A 24,890-nucleotide genomic window follows, 5' to 3' on the forward strand; every position below is an offset into this window, starting at 1 on the left:
GTCATTTCTCCTTTAAAACTGTGTCGTATGGTATGACGCTTTATGCATAGGTTAGAAATACCTTAACACGTTCTATTCACCTGTGTCCCAAGAGTCAGACACGTTGTATATAGATAGGAAGTTAAAGCACGAATTGATTAATTACACATTACATCACAATTATTCAACTGGTTCTTTACTGTCACAGTTTAATCGTTTTCTTAACTTCATTCAAGAACCGATTAAAGTAATTTACTTACCCTCCATACATCTGACCATGTAAATAATTTTTAGGCGGTATATTCGGTATCAGTAATGGACAGTTACTACATAACAATACGCGTGATGGAAGTGATGTTGAACCTGGTCGACACTCTCATTGAGACAGGAGTACACAAGAATTGGAATGCCACGAATGTACAAGACAATCTACCAGGCAGTATCGACCCATTGCTGGACTTCAATAGGGATAAAGATAAAGATACCAAGGTAAAAATACCCCGTGTAAAATTTAATTGGAAAACTAAGCATTTGTTGGAGCCCTGAAATAGTCAAAAACAACATACTTATTTAGTTATACTATAAGTATTCATTTCAATTATGCTCAGTATTTTTACGGAGCCTCCGCAGAAACTTCGCGAATCCCTGAGGATCCGCGGTCCGCGGAGCACACTGAGAATTGAAGCTGCATTGTAGTCTTTTCTAATTGACCCATTAGGAAAGAGATGCACTGAGCCACTGAGCGACAAAAAGTATGCATGCTCTAGATTTAGATAGTGTTTCTATATTAGTAATCTAATAATAATACTACTCTTAATTAGTAAACCACTGCAAAAAGGTATTTAAATTGAGTTAAAATAATATTTTTTAGGGAAGGGATTCCGGATTACCCTGCGCACAGAGTCAAGATTCCACTAACGTGGAGACGGGCGACAGCACCAAGGATAAGAAGGAAGAAGAGGACTTGGACTGTCCTTATTACATGATAATGAACATTATTCTCAGGTAATCAAATCGCCACCTCATTCGATGCATGAGTGATCCGGGTTGAATGTTGCATTAATTTGACTAACGTTAGCACGAGATGCTGGAACTTGCTTTATGCTTTACTTCCTCTCTGGCACAGTAGGATAGATACGTACTGTCATCTGCATTAATATCTGCCACAGCGGAGCGTGCAATATATCTGACAAGTCCTACCGGCCCTAGAAATAGAGTCGTATCAGATGTTTATGCACGCTTTATTGTGTCAGATTTTGGTGTTAGTGACTACACCAAATTATTCCCACGATAGCTTCAAAAATCAACTTTCCAGGCTGCTACGTCAACTAGGATGCTCCCACGGCTGCGCCAGCGCCTTGCGAGGCCCGCAAGCCGAATGCCTCCGCGTGCAAGCTCGCAACTCGCTCCGCCTCCTGCGATCCGCTTCAGTATCCAAATTCACGCTCAGACTCAAAGAGATGACCAAGTTTGCGCCCATAAGAGACGTGATGGACAATCTGCATGCTACTATTGGATTCTGCGCGGAACCAGCGATTATGGTGTCGCCTATGAGTAAGTTCAATCTGCGATTGACGTAAAGTTTTTCACGGCTTCCAAGCAGTTCAAACAACACCGAATGGATTTTTCAGTCGGATCCGACCAAATACGGTACATCGGCTGCAAAGCCAAAACAAGCAGCGAATTCGTCATACAAGTACTTTGCCGTCTAGGGTTAGTTTTCTATAAAACAAGAACTTAGTAGTTACGCATAAATATGGAGCGAAAAAACCTCCAGGCCAAAGCAAAATGATACATATTGTGCTGCGAAAAACAACTTTACCTATACTTTACTTTACCCATATCCTTTCTTTCACTCCGCTACTGACTAAACAGTGAGATGCTTCAAACTATTTTTTTGGTAGTGAAGTAACTTTTTTTCATATTGCGAGATTCCTTTTTTGTTCTATTGATTTAATTGATTTTATATTGGTAAAATCTCTGGTTTTCCAGACCAACAGAAGCGTAATCTTGCCAAGTCACCGGATTTGAGCCACTTGCAAACCGGGTACGCCACGAACTTTGGCGCTGGCCAGAACTCCAACAGAGCTGTGGAGACGTTCATAGTCGAGTCTACCTTCAGAGTTCTCGTTACTCGGTTCGCTTTGATGCATAAGGAGTTAAAAATGCTGGATAATTCTGTGAGTATTTGCAATGATGAATTTTAATTGATGCTATATCAGACAGGATTAATCCCCTTAGTTCGTCCTTATTGAGCCCCTACGAGTACATAGAGTAGGGGCTCAACAAGTCAAGTATGAGGCTGGGAAAAGATGCACTCACTTCATCCGGTCCTAAAGTGTGAGATGCGAGAAGGAAGTAATGGTGATACCCCGCACCTCACTTAACCAGCTTTCAAGTTTGACTATACAGTTATATTAATAGTGTTAGGTACTAACAGAATAAAAACTACAGGCCCTGTACATGCAAGTGCGCCTGTTGCTAAGCTACGTGCACGAGGCCCATGGAGGCGAGTTCCGCGCCGCCGCTCTCAGCGCCCTGCTCGACACAGCACCACACGCTGACACGCAGCTCAAAGATGCACTGATGCAAACCACACGGGTCATCAGGTATCTTTACTATCTTCTTTTACTATCTTATTTTACTATCATCTTTACTATCATCTATACTTTCTTCTTCTTTAGAACCCGGACATTTCCCATATTTGTGCACTCGGCCTTATTGACGCCGCGTTTTGTTAAAAAAAGTGATTACCGATTCCCGTTGCCGAAATGAAGAGCTAAAGCTATTGTAGCTATACAAATGAAGACAACATATTCTTATTTCAGACACATACCTCGAACCCAAGACGATGAGCGCGGTTCGGACACGGGCGCCGACTCCGGCTGTGCGATAGATGACAGAAGCCACAAGAAGTTTACTTTTAAGAAGAGAAGTACTTCTTCTACCGGAGCTCATGTATGTTGAAATTTCAAATTTAGATCAGCCAAAAGTGAATACCTACTTATTAAGGGACGATATCCACTTTATATTTCTATTCAATAAACAAACGCGCGATCCTTTTATTTTTTTATTTTTTATTCATTCAGACTTTAACGCTTAAGGGCGTACTGGCTTGACAGTTCTTCGTAAAATCTTAAAGAGGCAGTGTTGTGTGTTCTGTTTTGTGTATGTGTGGTGTGTATGTATATATTATGTATTTTACATGTAGTTTATTTGTCTTGATATGTATTAGTTTATTGACTTTATTATTATGTATTAGTGTGTACCTATATATTTATAATGAATTGTTTGAGTTAATTTAAAATTTCGTTTTTTTTTATCTATCTTTTCATTGTACTCGTAGTGTCTACTCTTGTGTCTGATATCCTGTCAATCGTTCAAAGGTTGACTGGAAGAGATCCCTTTAAGGGATAAGTTCGCCTTTGTACATCTTATTATCCTGTGTTCTGTTCTTTTCATGTGTTTTATGTATAATAAAGAGTTTTACAATACAATACAATACTTTACTTGTATGAAAAACCAATTAGGGGCCATCCATAAAGAACTTCACACCAATTTTGACCATTTTTAGCTAGGCAAAGACTCTCTCTTAATCCATTCTTAAGAGACGTCTCAAACGCGACTTCCTGGCATCCCGCATCTAGGTCGTCCCTCCTTCTCCCTCTTTAAATTTAATATTCTTTTTTAGAGCCTTCTAGAGACCGAGGGTGGGGACGAGTCAGCCAGCCAATCACCACTGTCCGTGCGCACACGGCGGTACCCGTTGACGCCACGTCAGTCAGAGCGCACCATCCCATCTACTTCTTCGGCGGACATGACTCCCCACCACAAGATATCGCACTCAAAATCCGTGCCGTCCAAGTTTCATATCAGTGGAATAGGTGAAAATTTGCATGGAATACCTTTTATATTTATATCGCTTTTTATTAATAGTAGATTGTATCACATAGAAGCAAAATGACATTTATACGGCGAGGGCGCTTTTTAAAGACACAGCGCGCGGAAAATCATGAGTGCAGCGAGGGATTCAAAGTACGCCGCCCATTACATTTTTTTTTTGCTGCTGAGTGATACAATCTACTGTTACTAATATAAGTTTTTATATGGGACACCACAGATACATTTTCCGAATTCAAATCTCATTTCTGCTTTCTCTGACGAGCCAATCGTCGGTTTTCGAATAGATAGGATAATTACTATTTTTTATTATATATTACAGTTAACTGGTTCCGTCAAAAGCCTAACTCGGCGTCGTTGCTTCGGAACGGCGGTGGTTCGGGCGAGTCACTACCCATTTCTGGCAGCATGGTGTCCCTAGCGCGACCACCTTTAAACGCGCAGCCCATACCCAGCCGCCCGGTGCACGTGAAACGACGAGTTGGATACACACTCAATAGGTATGTTGTGCTAAACCAGCCGCAGTTTATTATGTACTAGACCCTTAGCTTCGCCTGGGAATTCCCAAAATTTAAAATGAGCTTGTGTTAAGAAGGATATCGGGATAAGAAGTATCCTATGTTTCAATCCAGGTTATAAACTAACTTTTTGCCAAATTTCAGCCAAACGTACAGCCGTTTCAGCGTGCAGAAGTAACAAACATACTCACTCACTCACAAACTCACTCACTGAGTCACAAACTTTTACATTTATAATATTAGTAGGATTATCTGCAACCTGGGGACATTTAAGTACTGAATGTAAAGTCTATTCGCCGACAGTCTCCGAATAGCGCCTGTCGCTTTATTATCGCAAAGTGTATGACGGGTGTGGGATATCACCGCGTGCACTGAGTTTTGTTGTATTAGTTATTCAGTTCTCGTCAAACGTGCCGCCCGTCGAGCGAGCGCACGTGGACCCTATATTTTCATTTCGTTCTGCTGCGTTCTTGCTCATTTTCTTTAGTATTTTTTTTTTTTTCGATTTACGAACCGAGTACAATTTTTTAAATCTATGTATGCCGTTTTTCCTTCCTCTAAGATCGATGGAATGGTTCCTAAGAACAGACTTTGTATATCTTATATTTATAGACTTGCCCATACTGACCTATCTAAATGTGCCACTCTGTATATTTAGTCCTCTTTATACATTACATTTACTTGCCACTTGCTTGTTTTTAAAAAACATGCGCTTAAAATCTGTAATACATTGTAGTTTATACTATTTTAGAGCCAGAAAACGAGTTGAAGATAGACTGAACAGATTTGGTTTAAGAAAGATGGGGAAGAAAAGAGACGGCAGCATCGAGGAAACGAGTGGCGGATGTAAGACATTCCAATTTCAAAATTCAAATACTCATAAGAACACAACTTTATTTTTTGCTTTTAAAAGTTAAGTTCAAAGGCGTAGTTGCATTAAACTTCATGACTCATACGATAACTAAAACTGCTGAATAAAATTGGACTTGGTATCGCAGCTTCACAAGTGACTACTGATGTTGCCCCTACCAACAGATATGTCACGTCGCGGCTCAGCGGAAGGCGGGTCGGGCGGTGGAGAGTCGGAAGTAGTAGTGCTGAAGAGACGGCGATTGGTCGCCGCCGCGCCTTTGTACGCTGGGCTGACGCGGTTCAACTTTTTACTGGACGCAACACAACCTGGTGCCACCCCTGACGCGCTGTTTATGGCCGCCTTGTTAGATTTGGTAAGAGATTGTCAACATTATTTTTATTTTTTTAAAGTCCGGTTTAGACCTTGAAGAGAAATCGTGCCAGTAGTATATTGCGAAGCCGTAAAGCCAACAAGTTTGTAGTGGTCAATCGAGGTCCTCAATGTAAAGCAAAAAGGCTTTTTTAAGGCTTTTATTTGATAGTGCTTAAAAGACTGGGCTGGTGCGATTCTACTTATTACTCATCAACCCAAACCCAACCCGCATCTACCCCTGACGACGTTATTGGATGTTGCTGTCTATTTCGTTAAAAGTTTCATAAGTGGTTTGCGGGTCTTGAAATGTTAGAATTAGTAGATAGCTCTGAGGATACATACAATACAATACAATAACTCTTTATTGTACATGAACACATAGTAAGCAGTACAGAAAACAGGTATATACATAGAGATTTTTCTAAGGCAAGCAATAGGCATAGACATAATTACTTAAATCATTTTAGATATGGCTGTTTAACCCAACTTTTATTATTTTTTAGCCAAACACCGTGGTTGTAGGCAGAGCGGCTATGTTGCTTGAATGCGCCCATTTAGTCCACAACTGCAACAAGGGACAGTGGCCTTACTGGTTGAAGTCTAACATCTCTAAAGCAACTGGTACGTAAATTGTCTTCATTACAAACGTAAATTTAAGACCAAGATATATCAGTTTACCAGTAAAATGTTATGGCTTTTTACAGTTAGTACCAGTCCTCAACTGAAACGGCAGAGGTTAGCGGCGAAACTGTTTTACCAATGGGCTGAAGTAAGTACTAATGTTATATCTCGGAATGAAAACTAACGTTACACAGAAGTGGTGCCGGTGGCAGGATAGCCAGAAGTTTAGTTTGATCGTTTTTTATTTGTCAACCGCCCTTGGCGTTATCATCAGGCTACAGCAGTCCATTGCTGGACATAGGCCTCTTTCATGGCGCGCCACAACAATCTGTCTTCAGCCCCTCGCATCCATCCGCTGCCAGCGACTCTCTTAAGGTCGTCCGTCCACCGTGCCTCAGAACGCCCTACATTACGTTTTCCGACCGTAGTCTCCATTCGAGGACTCGTCTGCTCCACCGTTCATCGGTCCTGCGACAGACGTGGCTAGTCCAACGCCACTTCAGCGAACTAATTCTTTGAACAACATCGGTGACTTTTGTTCTTTGTCGGATAAAGTGATTTCGGATTTTATCCTTCCAAGACACCCCTAGCATTGCTCTCTTCATAGCTCGCTGAGCGACCCTGAATTTGTGGATTAGCCCCGCAGTCAAGGTCCACGTTTCGGCTCCGTAGGGACACAGGGGCTGATTATACTCCTCTAACTTCTGTATAATCTGCCTCACTGTGTGTATGTGGTACTGTAGCCTTTACGAAACCCAGCCTGCTCCGGGGCTGAAACTTGTCGAACTTTACCACAAGACGATTCGTGATCACCCTGAAGAACAGCTTGTACTCTCAGAAGCGATATTGGTCGATAGTTCTTCAATAAAGCCTTATCGCCTTTCTTAAAGAACCACCCTTCAACCACTAACCACCACGTTTCTGTTCCAAGCCTCCGGTGGGCCATTGTGAATGACGGAATGAGGGCTATCGTTTTTTGTCTTTCTTGATGGCGCCACTGTTGCGTGAGGTTTTTAAGTGTGGCTTTCAAAGTCTGTTATTATTACGGGCGTGAAAACAAAGTTTAGAGCAAAATCATATTTAATACACCTAAAAACCGTACCATAAAAATATCGAGCAACCACAGTGTTGCGTAGTCCCGTTTTGTTCGTTAAAAAGGGAAGGCAAAAGTTTCCGAAAGACAAAACTGTCTCAAACACAGACATTCATTGCCCCGTAACGCATAATTGCCATAACTAATTTCGGGTAATGCAAAATATTCACAAAGTTATTGTAATTATATATAAACCCGCGTAGCTCACCCAAAAACAATGAGATTTGACATTTCGGAGACCTCAGGCTACACTAGCGCCTCTAGCGGCGAATTCATACGCGATAGCCCTCATTGAAAAGCCTCTTAAGCTGTCTGAGTACAGGTAAGCCTCCAGCTTTGAGAAGCTTTGTAGTAATTCTGTCTTCACCCGGAGCTTTGTCATTTAAGCTGCCCCAGGGCAATCCCAATCTCGCCCATTTCGACGTCCGGGATATCTTCAGTGTAGTGGCGTGTTAGCAAGGCTCTGGTGTCATTTGGATCGGGTAGAGGCTGTGCAGCATGAGAAGCATACAGCTGTCCGTAAAAGCTCTTAATCTCGGTAAGGATTTCTGGCTTAGTGAAGACGGTTTGGCCATTTGCATTTTTTAGGATTCCGTAGTCAACTAGGAACCCTTATAGTTTCGCCATGTCTGTCCGTCTGTCTGTCTGTCCGCGGCTAATCTCAGAGACCGTTAGCACTAGAAAGCTGTAATTTGGCATGAATACACTTGGTCATTTTTATTTGTCACCCCATCACACCGACACACAACACTAACAACTTCCGATCGTCCCTCCGAACATTCATCCCGACGCCGACACTTATTTATAACAGGATTCCACGAAGACGAAAGCTTATATCCATCGTCCCGGTTGTTTTTTTTTTTTTTCTTCACGTACCATTCTTGATTAGAAATGACGTTCCGTGGAGAGGATTCTGGGACTGTGAAGCTCAATCCAGTGGTTTGGTCCAATAAATGTTCGGCTATGGCTGATTTATTCACTTGGCGATTTTTAACAGCTGCAATATGTTCCTTGACCCTCAGCTATTGTTCTTCTCGTCTATCTGTGTGTGTGGTTGAAACGTCGAGGTAAATATTACTCGTGTGTTTTAGCGTGATAAGTTCCGTTTGTGGTATTTTGCCTAGGCGTGTTGGTGATCGCAGAACTAGGCCACTTGCACCAGAAACGCTGCTGCCCGTTGCTGGCCTGCTTAATTTTGCCTAGTTGCTTTTGGATGGTTATTCCGCCATCTGTCAGTCGCCAGAGCGTCAGTTGCTAGCAGGGTGCACCACGGGCTGGTGAGGTTGACATTTGGAGATGGAGATTTTGGGTTCCCCCTTACACCCCTCGCCGCCTCTACGCCCTTGGCGTATCTATAATTTATCACTCTGTTTAGGTAGTTCAATGTAAAAGACTAATCTCTACTGCTTTCATTACCGTCATATCCTATCTACATACCATCTTACATTTGTACAAGCGTTACAAGTTAAACAAACTCTTGTTGATTCAGGCAATTGGCAACCGTTTAGAAGAGATGCTGGTAGAAGACAAGAAGCATATAGACAACGTGATCAACATGGTGACGGATCCTGATGGCCAGCGGGATTTGCTGCAGCAAGACGAAGAAGAAGACTTCCTTGACGAGGGTACGTAGCCTGAATATTATTCCTTATACAGTAACATGCTATTGAAACATCTAAAGTCTATTAGAATTACTCGCACAACCTGTCAAAGTGAATATCCTTGTGAGATCCTAAAACAAGAAGATCTCCAGACAAGCGATGTTTATTTTTCGCTATCGTTAAAAACACCGCTTGCGCTAACTAATCAAATGGGAATGAGAAAAAAACAAAATCAGCAAAGAAGAAACTTACTGAAGGGATGACTGATTGACATAATCCACACTTGCTGTACGTAGGAGTTTGAAATTTTGCACAGGACTTCCTTTTATCATGTAGATAAAGCACTATGGACGGATTACGCGAAATTCCCTGGGACTGGGATATTGAACAGTGACCTATTGTCAAGCGCTATAGCACTCGCGATCGCATTCACCATCTCTTTTATCCTAATCTCATACTGTGTGAGAAAGAAGTGGTGAAAACAATCGTGATTCCGAATGCGTTTGATAATAAGGTATCAGGCTCTACACTATGAAGTGCAAAATTCGAACTTCGGTATTTTGCCGTCCCGCTGACGCTAATATTATTTACGGATCTGTTCACTCACGAAGGAGCGCCCCTCTACATTTTATAATTGTAGTTGTAAACGTATCCGTACGAGAAGTCCATGGTGCGTAGTTCGAACGAACCTCAGTCGCAAGCGTACCGTCAGTCACCCACACTAAGACCAAGACAACGTCTGAGTACGAGGTTTACTCGTGCACATTGATAATTAGCTATAGAGGGGCGGGCCTTCGTGAGTGAACAGAGGCCGTATTGCCTAACTTTTCTGACGCTCGTGATCGCAACAAAATGACAGTTTTGTAAGTGAGAGGGACGGTACGATACGAGCTTCGATTTTTGAATTTCGTAGTAGCCCTGACGCGGCTTGTATTTGCAGCCAGCATCCGGCTGCCGAGCAAGGCTCTGGGCGCAGAGTGCCCGCGCGCGCTGCGGCTGGTGGCGTGCGTGCTGCTGTTTGAGATCACAGCCTTCCTGCGAGAGTCCTACCAGAACCTGCCCAAGTCCTGTCGCGCCTCGCTCAAGGAACGGGGCCCCTGGGACCGCGTCTACAGGTACGTACCCCAACTTTACCCAGAATGACATATTGGTGGGTAGAAACATTGTGTTCGGTGTTAAAAAAATATTTCATTTTTTGTTAATGTTATGCAAAGATGGATGGAAAAACGAAGACGTTTGTGTTGTAAGAATAAGTGAGTTCATTATGTTTACGTTATTTCGTATTGTTCGGCCGGAGTGTGCATATTTTTGATGAAACTTTTATTTTAACAGGGCTCTTAGCAGTCAACACGCATTAATGCCAGTCGAGTATGTGTTCTAAAGAAATAATGCATGTTTCCTCGCATAACGCACTGAGTGTGCATGCCTATAGAACGTATATAGGATTGAACAAAGTATTTTCACTTTATGAAACGATTCTGCAAACCTCACCTCAGAAATGACGACTTAATTTATCTAGCGATACACCTTCGACCGGAGGCCGCGACACGCATACGATACTGGTAATACGTGCGGACACGCACTAACTGCATGGTATGTTGTAAGATTACCTAACTTTACTCTTAACTAAATAAACAGACAAAAATATTAAACATACACAAATAATTATACAATTATCTATTTTTGCCAGCTCACCCTTTACTGACTTTACAAAATCACTGATTAAAGGTAGATAATAAATATGCAAATAGGTAGTATAGTTAAAATTAGATTTGAAAGTAAAGTAATCGCTTTGCTACATTGGCATGCACAAGGAACATTGTGATTTCAAAATCAGTATAGTAAAGAACATAGAGCTAATTGAGAGCTATGCCATGCTATGAGAGACTACCACTGCATTACGCTATAATATGTTTTTGGGGTGTGCAGGGAAGCGAACCGGCGTTGGAGTATGGCTTTGTCAAGTATGGGGCACTCGCAGGCGTCTGCGCAAAGCCTACAGTCCATCGCTTGCGTCGAAACCGAGAGGAAAATCTCGTTCGTCATACACGAGCCGGAAAACGTGTCCGGCGGAAGCAACGTCACAGTATGTATTCCCGACAGTATAAAATTGTTTTGTTAGTACGAGCATGCCTGCCACTCCGACGCTATGCTACATTCGAAGTATCCGAATACATTAGCTGTTTATATATATTTCGTTGCTAAAGTCTAGTTAAAGTGCCTTTTCGTCAGTTCATAGTGCAACATTATTAAAATTAGGTACTAAATTTTTTGTGACTATCTACTCTTTTCAGTTGGCCGACGCCATTCCACCGGCAGTAGACGACAAGAAGGGTAGACTAGGATCCCGCGGCAAAGCCTGTATGCATCGTCGTAACACGCAACAAACGCACTCGGCCTACGGTTCCTTCAAACGGCGCTCCATCAAACTTCGCCAAAAGGACACCAGAGATGCGGACGAATGTACGTACGCAAAGCGAAATATGTGAGTGTTAGCTTCGGCAGGGACGGATCCAAAATGGTCTAGGTTGTCAATTTTACCATACACAGTCTCCATCATAGAATCGGAGTTGTCTAGGAGCTCATAAATATCTATATGTGCATATTATCAATCGAGTATGTGCGTGTTCAGATATTTTTGAACACCTAGCTAACAGCTCCAATATATATTATGGATTCCGTAGGTATATTTAGTTTGAAATCAATACGGCTAATAAATATGGGAGGGAGTAGCTTCGGTACCCAAACATGTAATTTTCTTTTCGTTACGAATACTGGATCCCAACTTCAAAACTAAATAAATATAAGTCTTGCTACGCATAATGTCTTGCAACTGACGCCTCTGCATGAGCTTCCAAGCTGGTACCAGGATCCGCCCCTCCGCTTCATTAATCTGTGTGAACTTATACTAATAGCTCCAATTGGCAGAAAGCGCGATATAACCGCGCGAAAAAACAATAACTCATTTACTTACCGGACCCGGCTAGCGTTTGACAGCCGGCGAAGATCATTTACGTTTTTGTTTTTAGTTGTTAATCGGCGGTCAGAGTCGATACAGAGCAGGCGGAAGGTCTCGTCACTATCCGACAGGAGTGACACGTCAGAGATTTGTCCCGGAACAGGTAAAATGGCATGGTACATGAAACGACGTGTTGACAGTTGCCCCTGGTTGCGGTGTGGTGTCGGCTGCGATTGACGCTTGCACACATTTTAGGGGGGACGGTAATTATGGCAAACGAGGACAGTGGCGGGGAGGAGAGTCCCGGCGTGCTGTCTGATGACCATGACCATCCGCCCGACAGCCCCGACTCCAGCGCGGCTGACCCACCTGACAACAATAAGGGGTACCCGTGGCTCAAGGTTTGTATTACATTCCAACTATACGCCGTGTTATTTTTGGTTTCCGTTGATTTTAAGGGAACATTGGTGGCCTTACTGTTTGAAAGTTAATTAATAATGCAATTAATTTACTATGCGTTGTAAAACAGTCAAAGGGTCCTTAATTTACCTGATATCAACTTTTTAAAAGTTCGTGACTAAAGTGTTGTCAAAATCTTTCCTATTTATCATGTCATTACATCGCCAAGCTTATGAATTTTACAAGTTGACCTTTCAAATGACTGTAAACACAATATTTATTATTTATTATGTATTTTTTTGATTTATGCAAAAACTTAATTACAATACAGTTTCAATGAATGAACAGAGGCATCTGTCGATGTTATCGGAAATAAAAAACATAGTGTATAATAAACACTGTGCCATAAAATTAATTCCGATGATTTCAGCAGAAGGTTGGACAAGTGTGACCTCTTTAAATATTTTTCAGGGTGTTAATATGATGTTTCCATGGCCGATGTTTAATACATACGGCATCAAGGGCGTGACTAATTCATTTTGAATCAAAAATTTCGAGAAAAATCTGTACCAGGCAAGGATATGCAATGTATTTTACCCAACCATCTGCTGGAATAGTCTGAATTAATTTTAAAACACCTTGTATATAGTGTGATCACCTTTAATGCAAGCTTTTTGCTATACTAATTTCTTATTATTGCATTGTCATCAGACATCTATACTCGCGTGAGAGAGGAGGAATGCCTAGGGCACTTGACTATTTTAAACACACCTCTTCTAAACAATTAGACAATTATAAATTTCGATGATAGATGGCTTTTTTTCTTCACTTCGTTTGTAGCAAAAATATTTGTTTGTAAGTAATGTCAATTTATTTGGCGGCATATTTTCTTGAGTTTTTGCAAATACCGAGCTCTCGAAAATATATAGTACTAGTATCAGCGTGCGGTAGGCGCGGTAGAGTGGAGCGGGGAAGCGTCGAATCAACTACAATTTCATAAGTTGATATTCACTCACATGTGACCCCATAGCTTTGACTTGGTCCATTCTGATCATCCAGTACAGAAACAATATAAGAACAATAAAGGAACAGACGTAGACGATCGGATCAATGGTTTGGAAGAAGGAGGCAAATGTTTGTATAGCTCTGGCTACTAAATAGACTGAGCTTCCATTGAAGAGTTAGTTGAAGCTCATTCTGCTAGCCAGAGTTATACACACATTTGCTTCCTTATTAGTCATTTGCCCACGAACAAGGACCACGAACTGGTCCAAAACATGTTGGATCAAACTCAAGTTAAATACGTGAGCAATCTGGTTACTAGCTAGTCAAATCATATAATTTCTCTCCAAATAGAACACTTACAGTCGGTTTCACCCTTTCTGACAAGTTTTTGTAATTTTATGTATTTAGTTAATTGTGATGCTTTTTCCGTTTATTTTTAATTAATACCAAATCTGGAACTTAATAACGACGACATATTACTAAAATTATCTCGACAAAACGTCGACAAGACCCCAATACAGCAGCCGTGAAGTATTAGGACATTCATCCGTTTAAAATGTTCTGCATATTTTATTCTAATATGTCATCTATCACATAAAATATTACGAACTTATCTGATAGCGATGAAGCAGATCCTTAATCAAATATACTCGTATGCATACATACATATAGTAGTTACGCACTATATCAGCTTTCCATTAGAGATTAGCGAATTTAGACGCATGTAACTTGATAATTAAAAAAAAATTAAACTAGAAAACAGAATTAAAAATCCTATTATTTTTATTTTGTTAAGCACGTTTTTTATTAAATAAAAATACAGATGAAATAATTAGAATTCGACTAGCGGAGCGAATTTAAACCTCTTACCTTATGAATAGTACCCAAAAGAAAATAGGGGCCACGTAGGATCCATTGACGAAACGTAAATACTAATAAATATATTTTTTTCTAACATTCTTTGTCTATAAATGGTTTTATTAATAAACATAACACAATACAAATATTTTCGGGCGATTATTCGAGCGTTTCAACCGTCTCATTTTTCTGGACACTTCTGTAAAATGGCCGATTATCCTGATACAGTTTTTTAATTATTATTTTTTGTAGAAATACAGGAACTCTGACAAATAATTGAAAATCACATCAAAAATGTACAGCCAATTCGTTAAAAAATGTGACCAGAAAAATGAGGCGGTTCATTCAATTAAATGCATCGAGATAAGAACGTAAATATATTTTTGATTTAATATTACCAATGAAACTTATCCAGGTGGTAGGACCTTGTGCAAGGTCCGCCCGGATTGCTACCACTATCTTGCTCGCTAATCCTGCCGTGAAGCAGCAGTGCTCCTTACATGTGTTTCGGCGTGGGGAGTAAGACAGCCGGTGAAATTACTGGCACGTGAGATATCGCATCTTAGGCCTCTAGGTTGGCAACGCATCTGCAATACCCCTGGTGTTGCAGATGTTTATGGGCGGTGGTGATCTCTTACCATCAGGAGACCCACTTGCTCGTTTGTCATCCAGTCGAATAAAAAAAAAAAACTCAACTGGCCCTCATTTTCTTTTGACTAGTTTAGTTGTAGTGATTTCTTAGTTGCCTTATTATGTTCGCAGGTGATGGTGAAGTTCCTCAACTCCTTCAACTACGTGTGCTGCCACCAAAACTTCTGCCACCCGTACTGCTTCCGACGCAACATGCGAGCCAGCGCGCGGCTTATGAAATCCGTGCAAAAAGTAAATTTAATACTTTATTAATGAACTGATGTTAGCGGCTACGCTTTCGTAAACCATTAGGTCTAAGCTGGCAATTGATTTGAAATTCAGGGATTTTACTTAAAATTCACAAAAATTATATCATTATGGAGAAACTCTTAGAAAATGTCATGTCTCTATTAGCGAATGAAGTTTCGAAATTTTACATGCTTAAAGCCCGATCAGAATAGAACGTAGCCTATGTGTTAGTCCCTAAACCCAGCTACTTATCGTAACCATCGAATAGGTATTCGTTATAATATGAGACTAAACTCATGTTTTAGATATACGGCGAGAAATTTGGTCCAGAAGTAAACACAGCAAGTAACGAAGACGGCACGGGCGGCGCGCGTCGCGGCCGTCGCACGCGGAAATCCTCTGAACATTTAACTGACAGGTATATACTTACATAAATTTTGCTTGATACGAAACACAAATACTTATACTAGATATCACCATCCATCGGGAATAGACATCGTGTCAATTAATTATTGTATTAAATGAGTGACATTTTCATATCTATTAATGTGGTACTTTATTATTTAGGGGCTGTTTCACCATCCATTGATTAGCGTTAACCGACGGTTAAATGTGATGCCGTCTCCGTCTATTCGAACAAAACAAATAGAGATGGCATCACACCTAACCGCCAGTTAACACTAATTAATGGATGGTGAAACAGCCCCTTAGTGTCATAATAATGACAAAATTAAAAATTTACGGCTGTACGATGAGTACTGAAGCTAATTGAGAGAGCACGATAAATACGAATTTTCTCACAAAACACGATGGAAAACCGTTATGCGTTACATCTGTACAGTCGCCTGCATTAATATCGCCTACAGCAGAGCGCACAAAAATATCTGACACGTCCTACCGCTCCTAGAAATAAAGTCGTGTCAGATATTTATGTACGTTTGTTGTGGCAGATATTGGTGCTGGTGACTGTACAGTAGGTTTAAGAATTGAACTTTACTTGACCGCCCTTTTGTTCTCAGGATCGAGCGGTCGGTGATCGAAAGCGCAGGGCTAGCATATCACGCGGCGGGGGTGGAACAAGCGGCCAAGCATGCCGAGCTGCCCCCCGCGCGCCCCGCCGCCGTGCCCTACCCGCCCGCTGACCCCCCGGCCATACTCAAGTACCTTAAAGGACAGGTTAGACCTTGATTCAAAGGTGTACCCAGGGGGCAGGAGGGAGCAGCTGATAGAACTGTTCTATTTCCCCTACACACTACATATTTAAACCTTAAGTTTACCTTATGTTCGTATAGTGTGTAGATATGACAAAACAAGCGCGGGGATCCGACCTACAAAATGTGACTTGTCCTCCCATGGGCCAAGAGCTGGGTTCACCCTTGCGTTGATTTTTGGTTACAACTGTGTTCGTTATTTTGCATCGTCAACCATTTTTAGGGTTCCCTACCCAAAGGGTGCCAACGGGACCCTATTACTGAGACTCCACTGTCTGTCTGTCTATCTTTCTGTCTGTCTGCCTGTCCGTCCGTCTGACACAGGGCTCTATTTCTTAAGCCGTAAAAGTTAGACACTTTAAATTTTCACAGAAGAAAAAGAGACATTTATATTCGATACACAGGATTCAGGAAGGAAGCAGGACCTGTTTTTTGTTATATGTTTTATGTAACAATAAAAAGTTATACATAAAATACATTGTAAAAGAAAACATTTTGAAAGAACATCGAAATAGTATAAATTGGAACACAAGATAAACGTTACAGGTCCGCGACGCCTACCACTCCCCGCTCGCCGCTCTAATCAAAGGCGCGACCACAATGAGCGAGGAGATGTTCGCCGAATGCGCCCCGGTGGCGTGGCAGTTGCTACTAGAGCCGGACCGGGAGCTCAGCGCGTGCGCCGCTTCCCTCTTCATACTCGCTGCGGTCAAAGCCCCGCAGACTGCGTCGGAAATTATGCATAATGATTTGAAGCATACCGACCCTGGTGTCAGGTTAGTACCTAGTAGGTGTGGGTAGAGGCTTCAATAGAGAGATAGATCTAGAGGCAGATGTTATGCCTGGGGGCCGAAGTCCGAAGAAAGAGCGTCGAGTTGAGAAACTTCGATGTAGGATTTGGAGTTTCTGTAGTTGTTCATTAAATGTTGTAAATGTTGTTTAATGTCGTTTGTGTATGCCAAAGCATAGGTCAGCTGCCTTCCGTGGTAGTTTTAAGTATGCGGCCACCAGGTGTTGGAACAACTTGCCGCCTCCTCTACGTCTACCAATGTGCAAACTCACATTTAAATTAAAGCTTAAGAAGCATATTTTTGATTACCAAAAAGAACAACTTGTTGGTGGCCGAGTTGTTCCAACTTACTTGAGGCGTCCCTAATTTTATTTTACTTGTTATTGTTTCATTATTATTATTGTCGTTATTGAATTTATTGCTACTCTTTTTTTTTATTTTTAAATCATTTTGTACAAATTTCTACGCATATATATGTTTATAGGTATTTTATAATTCTTATATTTGTATATATATATATAGTTTTTTCTTTTCCCGCAATAATTACGCGTTCACTTACGTGGGTGCACACACCGGGGTTCAGCTGAAAACCAGCGCTGCAGCTCTGGTTACAAGGCTACAGCACATGCTGACCTGAGTCCTTTTGGCATCACACTACAGCACAATGTCTCTTATTTTTCTCTCTTCTCCTATTTATGTTTTTACTGTGTTTTTGTTGTACACTAGGATTCGCTACAGAGGAAGTCCTGATAGGTATAAAATAAGTAAACTATTCCTATATTTTCAAGTTTTCGATTTTTTCATACGTTTTATATCTCTTTCGTAAATTCCCTGTAAAAAACGTTAGATACTTAAATATTTCCATAGCCTTTAAATTGTATCTTTGATTTGCTTGTATTAGTTAGTGGTTAAGTACCTAATTTTTGTATCTTGACAGAAAGTTTTTTTTTTTACTTTCTGCCAAGATTTTTATGGTGCATTCTTCTTGGTCATAATGGTCTTTCCGAAAGCGCCGTCAAATTTCTTGCGCGCTACTTACAGAATAAACTTTTTATTTTGACTGAAACAAAACATCTCCACCGAACTGGTTTGTTTTTTTAGAATCAACGCAATCCTGCGTTTCCAAGTGATGTGGAAGCTTCGCTACCAAGTCTGGCCGAGGATGGAAGAAGGCGCTTCGGTCACGTTCAAAGTGCCTCCTCCAGGCATAGAGTTCACGCTGCCTTCGCCCAAGATCGGGATCGAGTCGCTGGCGGTCGTTGACCCGCCGTGGACGCCGCAAGTCAAAGATAAAGACATGGAGATGACCTTGAATCAGGAGCGACACGTGAGTCTTGATTTATTTACAGGTTTTATTAAAACTTATTAATAAATTTTATGTGATGGATTAATGTGATGCTGTCTCAGTTTATTCGGACAAATGAAACAAAAACGCCTATCTGCCACATAAAGTTTATCAGTGAGAGCAGAAAGAGGCTTGAAATAACTCAAAAAAGTATTTCCCTTGCATTGAGGTGGAATTAGTAAAGTTATAACTGTCAAAGTAAATACTTTTAGTCGTGGCGTGTCTGCCCCTGACCGGATCGCATACTCATTGTTTATCAAAATTTGTGCAAAGTATAGCATTTCAGCAATATTACAGTAACAAAAAAAGGTAAGGTAGGTAAGGTGTAAAGCGGTGGTACTGATGGAACCAACCAAAAATTTATTTCTTTCTTTCATTCAAAATGCTTGATTCTTCTTTCTTTTTCAGCGTTCCCTGGTAACTGCAACCAAAACTCGCAAGAAACAGCAGACAGAAGCGATAAAGCGAGCGCTGCAGCAACGCAACGATAAAAAGCGAGCAGAGCGGGAAAGCTTCCTGATCACGACCATCCCTATAACCCGGCAGGCGGCCCGGGAACCAGCGTTAGACCATGCGGCGGACGACCATATCGAACGTGAGTATGTTTTGTACATTACTAATAGCAGTTTTATATAATTTTTCATTTCATAGAATAATCAATACGTAGAATACTTATAATTGCAGAAATTTAAAGCATTGATTTTGTTATAAATAAAATTGAATATTTATATCATAGAATTACAAAGCAAATATTCTTTATTGTCATAAATATTATTTAGTTAATGTCGAACTTCTTACCAAGATAAAATATTGTTGTTGAGGTCGCATTTGAACTTAACCTAACCTACTTTTGGTTAGTGCTCATCGCACTATGAAAAAATACACCTAACAAACAATATTATATTAAAAAACAACTCTATCGTTTGGTAAGTTTGTTGAATAAAAAATAAGACTGTGAAATTGATCGATTCGTTTTTCTGTGAAATATCTTTCATTCAAATAGTCGTCGCAACAATAATATTTAAAGTAAAAATTACCAAAAAAGAAGGATCAAATATTTTATGACACATTTTCTGAAAAACGAAATACTATCAAATTTCTGTCGGCGAAACAAGGAAACATTCTTAGAACCTCCTCTCTAGTACACTGCTGCTGTTGATGCTTGCATGGTTAAATCGTATTAATAAAGGCAGGAATTCCCAAACAGTCCAAAATCCTAATTCTTTTCCAACAGCTCCAGCGGACGAAGAGATGGCGGAAGGCGTCCGAGGCTCCCACCACACCCAGGTGGCTTCGGCACTGTTTCCATCAGCTTTATGTTCTGCCGTGGCTGAGATTGTGTCATTACTGGACGACGCAGCCGTTTCTACAGCGGGGTGTTCTGTCTATGAGGTTGCTTATCAGGTAAGTCTACAATGAAACAGATTACATTTCTACTAAATGATATATATAGTTTTTGTAAGTTGGAGAACAAGATTTTTGATTTATAATAGAGACAAGTGTAAAAGTGCTTGTATTTGAGTTGAGATTTGATACGTGCGGTGTGTGTTCGATGACATTAAAATTATACAGAATTCATTATTGACAAACTTATACTAAAAATAGACATTTACAAAACAAGTATAGAAATGCATTAAGATTAGGTGCCCAGTAAATACACATTTGTTTCCACTGTTACTATTTAATTTCCTCACAACCAAAGTTAAAAACAAAGTTTGTAACTTGTTCATAAAACTCATTTTACCCTCGACTTAATTATCTACCCTCGCCTGCGGCTCATGCGGACATAAACGTCTCAGATATAATGGCGCGTTATATATACTTGATATACATTTTACTATTGTTTCAGGTGATATGGGGTTGTCTAGTGGAAGACTCGGCGCTGTTCCTCCGCCACGTCCTAGAACGTTTGACCCGCGACCATCAAGACGAAATGTTTAAATTACTCCGGCACCTCATCCGCTTCATACCACGTCTGCCGCAGCAAGCTGCCTTTGCGCTGTACAACTATATTATAGGATACGTTATGTTCTACATACGTTCGCCGCACGAGGAAGGACAGAGGTTGATTGGGGCGGCTTTGTCTATATTGTGGATGGTAAATAACTTATTAATCCCACTAATATTATAAATGCGAAAGTTTGTCAGTCTGTTTGTTTGTAACCTCTTCGCTGAACCGATTTAGATGAAATTCGGTATACAGGTAGTTTGAGTCCCGAGGAAGGACATAGGATAATTTTTATTCCGGAAAATTGCAGTTCCGCGGGATAGCGATAAACGAATTCTACGCACGAGATAAAAAGCTTGTCAGTTTTGTATACTACCACGGGAGTGAAGTCGCGGGATAAAGCAAATATTTTCTTACATGTATTTATTGTCTCTTCTGCTCCGCGTCTTCTCTATATATTTTGATACCAAAAAGTGGTAAATTAGAGCCTTAAGTCACGGAACGTTTAAACGATAGTCATAGGTTATTCGCCAGCTCTTTCGTACAACCGAATCTAAACCCGAATTATTTTATTATACCTTCTGTTTCCAGGTAGTTCACAGTGTGCACGGTATAATGTTCAAGGACCTAAAGCAAATATTGCGCAAGGAACAATGCGATGCCTCCATACTGCTCACTGCCAACGTGCCCGCTGCTAAGAAAATCATCGTACATGGACCTGGTAAACCTTATTTATGAATGACTTAAATCTCATTGAGACGCTGAGAAATTAAGCGATTATTATTACTATAAACTATTATATATAGACATTAATTTTCTTCGAATCTTAATGGAAAAATGACGGTTCTAACAGAAACCTTCGAACAATTAGATTTTTGGTAACAGTATTTAAAAAAAAAACTTTATTTCAGAACATTTAAGATTCCATAAAAATTGTTAGTATTCTTCATTAGTCATTACGGCTACGTGTTAGTGCATTAAATAATTAATTAATTAAATAGATTATATATTAGTTTACGACGTAACAGATTTGACACTTCAGTGCATTTTTGAGTATTAACTGCCGAAAATAAATAAATAAGTAAATATCATGGGACACTTGACACCAATTGACCTAGTCCCAAACTAAGCAAAGCTTGTACTATGGATACTAGGCAACGGATAAAAATACTTATATAGATAAATACACACATTTATACATATTAAACATCCAAGACCCGAGAACAAACATTCGTATTATTGATACAAATATCTGCCCCGGCCGGGGATCGAACCCGGGACCTCGTTAGCTTCGTAGTCAGGTTCTCTATCCACTTGGCCATCCGGTCGTCCATGTTCAAAAAGATTAGAATAACTACGTGTCAACAATAGCGGCGAGGTACGGTGCTAAGTGGAGTAACGGAGCACAGCTGGAGCCTCAGAATGCCTGTATGGGAATGAAAATACTAATGATTTTATTATTCCAGCTGACAATGACGGCTCCATTCCGTCCCAGTTCCCCATTCAAGAAGACACGCAGTTCGATCAAATACTTAAAGAGGCGCTAGACTTCTTCAGCATACCCGAAGAACTGCATAACGAACATTTTCTGGTCGATTTTAAAACTCGTGAGTAATTTTTTTGTAAACACCCGCTGAAAGCTTCGCGCAGAGTTTACTTGGCGAGATGTTGTCGTATATTGTACATTATAACTTCGACAAACAATGCACACAACAATGCAGGACGCGTTCGTTTCCTCCAGTAGTCTGATCGAATTGAAATTTAGTACATATTTAGAGAATCGATGACAATGGAGTAACAAAGAACACGTTTCAGGTCAAATCCACAACCCACAATCATACGTACGGGACAGTTACTTCTTCAAACGCTCTCAGTACCCGCAGTTGGGGCTAGTCCACATGGAGCCGGATGATGCCTTCAATAAACTGCAGCAGCAAGAGTTGCTGTCCAAGTTCGTGGAAATAGGGAAGGTGCTGCTCACTTGGGCCATTTTGAAGAATGTTGACATGGTATGTACTGCAGTATCTTACAGCCTACTTGTACGCAACTTCAACGTCAGCTTCCTGCGGGAACGTAGCACTTTTCTCGGATTAAAGATATCCTTTGTATGTATTAATCTAAATTATAAACCATTTGTACACCAAATTTCATCAATACCCGTGCAGTATTGTTCAAAAAGTGACGTACACCGATATATATTATTAAACCGCGATATGAGTAGGATTGAAATATGCATCATTTTACTATACATTTTGGCGGAAGTATATGAAATTACTGTCAATTCCATTCTAGCTTGATACATCTTCACAAACTTTCGCGTTTAGTATAATAACAAACGAAGAGGCAGGGCAGTGGACAGGGAATATTGCTTGAATAACATCAGTTCATCGGTTTTAGGAACAGTCACGCCCCAACAGTCTGATAGCTAGCGAATAGGTAGCGGTCACACCCGAAAAGGTAGCGTGGGAAACTCTCTGCAAGGTGGACTGATGATCTAGTCGAGGTCGCAGCAGACCGGTGGATGTCTACTGCGTAGAACCAGTCATTGTGGCGTTCTTTGGACGTTATGTTACATTACGGATGCTATGTTCAGAGGCCGTGTTGTCTAACACGCGGGCGCTTGCATCTTTGCCCCATCTCTTTACCCTCCTCTATCCTCCTGAGTCCTCGCGTACTTTATAAAGGACCAATTGTTAATTGGGACACTTGACACCAATTGACCTAATCCCAAACTGAGCAAAGCTTGTACTATATACTAGGCAACGGATAAACATACTTAAATACATAAATACATATTAAACATCCAAGACCCGAGAACAAACGTTCGTATTATTCATATAAATATCTGCCCCGGCCGGAAATCGAACCCGGGACCTCAAGCTTTGTAGTCGGGTTCTCTAACCACTTGGCCATCCGGTCGTCTATATTGTTTTAAACTTTCTCCTCTGCTGGCTGCAGGTGGTGCAACGAGTAGTGTTTCTCCATGACGAACTCATGAAGCTCCCCTCGTTCCCGCGCAAAGCGTTGGAAGCCGATTTGCAACTCTACAGCCGGGGGCCTTTGGGCACCACGCTGCTGGGACTGGACGTCCTGCACAAGTTTATGTAAGTACATTGCTATTGTTAAAAAGTGTACGGGTGAACATGTTAAAAAAAATGTACGTTTAAACTTGTTTATTTACGTTAAAAGCCAAAAGAAGTGGAAGTGGAAATCCACTTGGAAACTTTTATTGATTTGTTTTGCTTGATTATTTTTTTCTTTAATTACAAGAAAGTGGTTTGCTCAAAATCGAGAGAAGAATCGATTACACTATTAGGTTGTGTTTGTGTTTTTAAATCCCTTTTTTATTATTTACATAATTCAATACTGGCCATTTTGTTGTCAGTTTGATTTTTTTCTAAAAACTACGAAGCGTAACTGACAAATACAACTTATGAGCGTAGAGTTAGAAATCATACTTGAACTCACTTAGCTAAACACACGAATATGTTTTATAAAAATCAAAATAATCGAAAATAAATGCAATCAACTAAATTAAAATTAAAAATTATTTTTGGGGTTTCTTAGATGTTCAGTTATTTAATGAACACCTTGTATTTCCAGGTGGGTCCGTTTAATAGCGCGAATGTTTGAAGCCATGGCTGGCAACTTCACCTCGTCCCGCGACATTCATCTGTTCCTCAACGTGCTCAACGGGGCGTTGATGCTGCATAGCGAAGACTCGCTCATCCTCAGATACGTGATAGCTACGTATGTGAACGCTGCCTTCAATTTCAAGAGCATATTCTCTACTAACGGGTACTTGTATAACTTTTTTTACTCAGCAGAAAATTTTGATCGTAGTCTCCCTAAGAATATCCGATGTGCAATGTACGACGCAATTTTGACAGATTTTGAAAGTGGAAAATAAATGGAAGCTGGTCAGGATTGGGACTTATTATTATTAGGAACTATAAAACCATTATTTGGTTTAAATTTTTCTTCCGAAAAAAAACTTGATCGCATGCTTAACTTAGTAGTAAAATAGACCGCCTAAAGACATTCACTCAAAGGTTGACTGGCAGAGATCCCTGCAGGGATAAGTCCGCCTTTGTACTTAATACTTTACTTTTTTTATGTAACCTTTTTGTATAATAAAGAGTATAAACAAACAAACAAACATTCAAAAAATAAAAGACAGGTCTTTTTATAGATAGGAACGCATTTCACACAATGGAATACTCGTAATTACGTTTCATATTATTTCGTCACTTGCTAAGTGTTGAAAATTTATACTGTTTTTTTTTTCAGGTACTTACTAATAATGCCAACACTATTACAAATATACTCTAACTATCAAACTAATAAACTGGTGACGACGACTATAGAATACGCAGTGAAACAGTTTTATCTCTTGAATAGAAAGCCTTTCATACTACAGATGTTTGGTTCTGTGTCTGCAATTTTGGATACTGACGAAGAATCCGCTTATGGTGACGCTAGCAAGGTAAAGAACATATTTTAATATGTCACGCACTCTTGCACGTTCTTTCTCGACATAAATAATTTTCGTGAATAGA

The 24,890-nt window shown here is 40.4% G+C and overlaps 1 protein-coding gene across 9 annotated transcripts in view; it reads left to right on the plus strand.

Moving 5' to 3' along the window:
- unc80 (unc80, NALCN channel complex subunit) overlaps positions 1 to 24,890 on the plus strand; it is a 55,424-nt gene that overhangs the window by 12,848 nt on the left and 17,686 nt on the right. For 5 of the 9 annotated variants that reach the window (XM_074096283.1, XM_074096286.1, XM_074096285.1 and 2 more), the window contains 34 exons: positions 274 to 468; positions 851 to 984; positions 1,295 to 1,533; positions 1,972 to 2,159; positions 2,434 to 2,588; positions 2,808 to 2,937; positions 3,671 to 3,863; positions 4,202 to 4,379; positions 5,149 to 5,243; positions 5,433 to 5,623; positions 6,126 to 6,243; positions 6,327 to 6,391; positions 8,826 to 8,961; positions 9,878 to 10,052; positions 10,152 to 10,190; positions 10,270 to 10,305; positions 10,867 to 11,023; positions 11,232 to 11,400; positions 11,967 to 12,059; positions 12,152 to 12,297; positions 14,921 to 15,040; positions 15,343 to 15,455; positions 16,057 to 16,213; positions 16,795 to 17,024; positions 18,140 to 18,365; positions 18,792 to 18,978; positions 19,618 to 19,787; positions 20,233 to 20,481; positions 20,923 to 21,052; positions 21,798 to 21,938; positions 22,147 to 22,340; positions 23,290 to 23,435; positions 23,935 to 24,129; positions 24,622 to 24,817. In XM_074096283.1, the coding sequence (XP_073952384.1) occupies positions 274 to 468; positions 851 to 984; positions 1,295 to 1,533; positions 1,972 to 2,159; positions 2,434 to 2,588; positions 2,808 to 2,937; positions 3,671 to 3,863; positions 4,202 to 4,379; positions 5,149 to 5,243; positions 5,433 to 5,623; positions 6,126 to 6,243; positions 6,327 to 6,391; positions 8,826 to 8,961; positions 9,878 to 10,052; positions 10,152 to 10,190; positions 10,270 to 10,305; positions 10,867 to 11,023; positions 11,232 to 11,400; positions 11,967 to 12,059; positions 12,152 to 12,297; positions 14,921 to 15,040; positions 15,343 to 15,455; positions 16,057 to 16,213; positions 16,795 to 17,024; positions 18,140 to 18,365; positions 18,792 to 18,978; positions 19,618 to 19,787; positions 20,233 to 20,481; positions 20,923 to 21,052; positions 21,798 to 21,938; positions 22,147 to 22,340; positions 23,290 to 23,435; positions 23,935 to 24,129; positions 24,622 to 24,817 (5,286 nt within the window). The remainder of the gene's footprint in view (positions 1 to 273; positions 469 to 850; positions 985 to 1,294; positions 1,534 to 1,971; positions 2,160 to 2,433; positions 2,589 to 2,807; positions 2,938 to 3,670; positions 3,864 to 4,201; positions 4,380 to 5,148; positions 5,244 to 5,432; positions 5,624 to 6,125; positions 6,244 to 6,326; positions 6,392 to 8,825; positions 8,962 to 9,877; positions 10,053 to 10,151; positions 10,191 to 10,269; positions 10,306 to 10,866; positions 11,024 to 11,231; positions 11,401 to 11,966; positions 12,060 to 12,151; positions 12,298 to 14,920; positions 15,041 to 15,342; positions 15,456 to 16,056; positions 16,214 to 16,794; positions 17,025 to 18,139; positions 18,366 to 18,791; positions 18,979 to 19,617; positions 19,788 to 20,232; positions 20,482 to 20,922; positions 21,053 to 21,797; positions 21,939 to 22,146; positions 22,341 to 23,289; positions 23,436 to 23,934; positions 24,130 to 24,621; positions 24,818 to 24,890) is intronic. The other 4 variants (XM_074096290.1, XM_074096287.1, XM_074096288.1 and 1 more) reach the window with 4 other exon arrangements.

The sequence above is a fragment of the Choristoneura fumiferana genome, chromosome 13 (genome assembly GCF_025370935.1).
Source record: "Choristoneura fumiferana chromosome 13, NRCan_CFum_1, whole genome shotgun sequence".
Lineage (NCBI taxonomy): Eukaryota > Metazoa > Arthropoda > Insecta > Lepidoptera > Tortricidae > Choristoneura > Choristoneura fumiferana.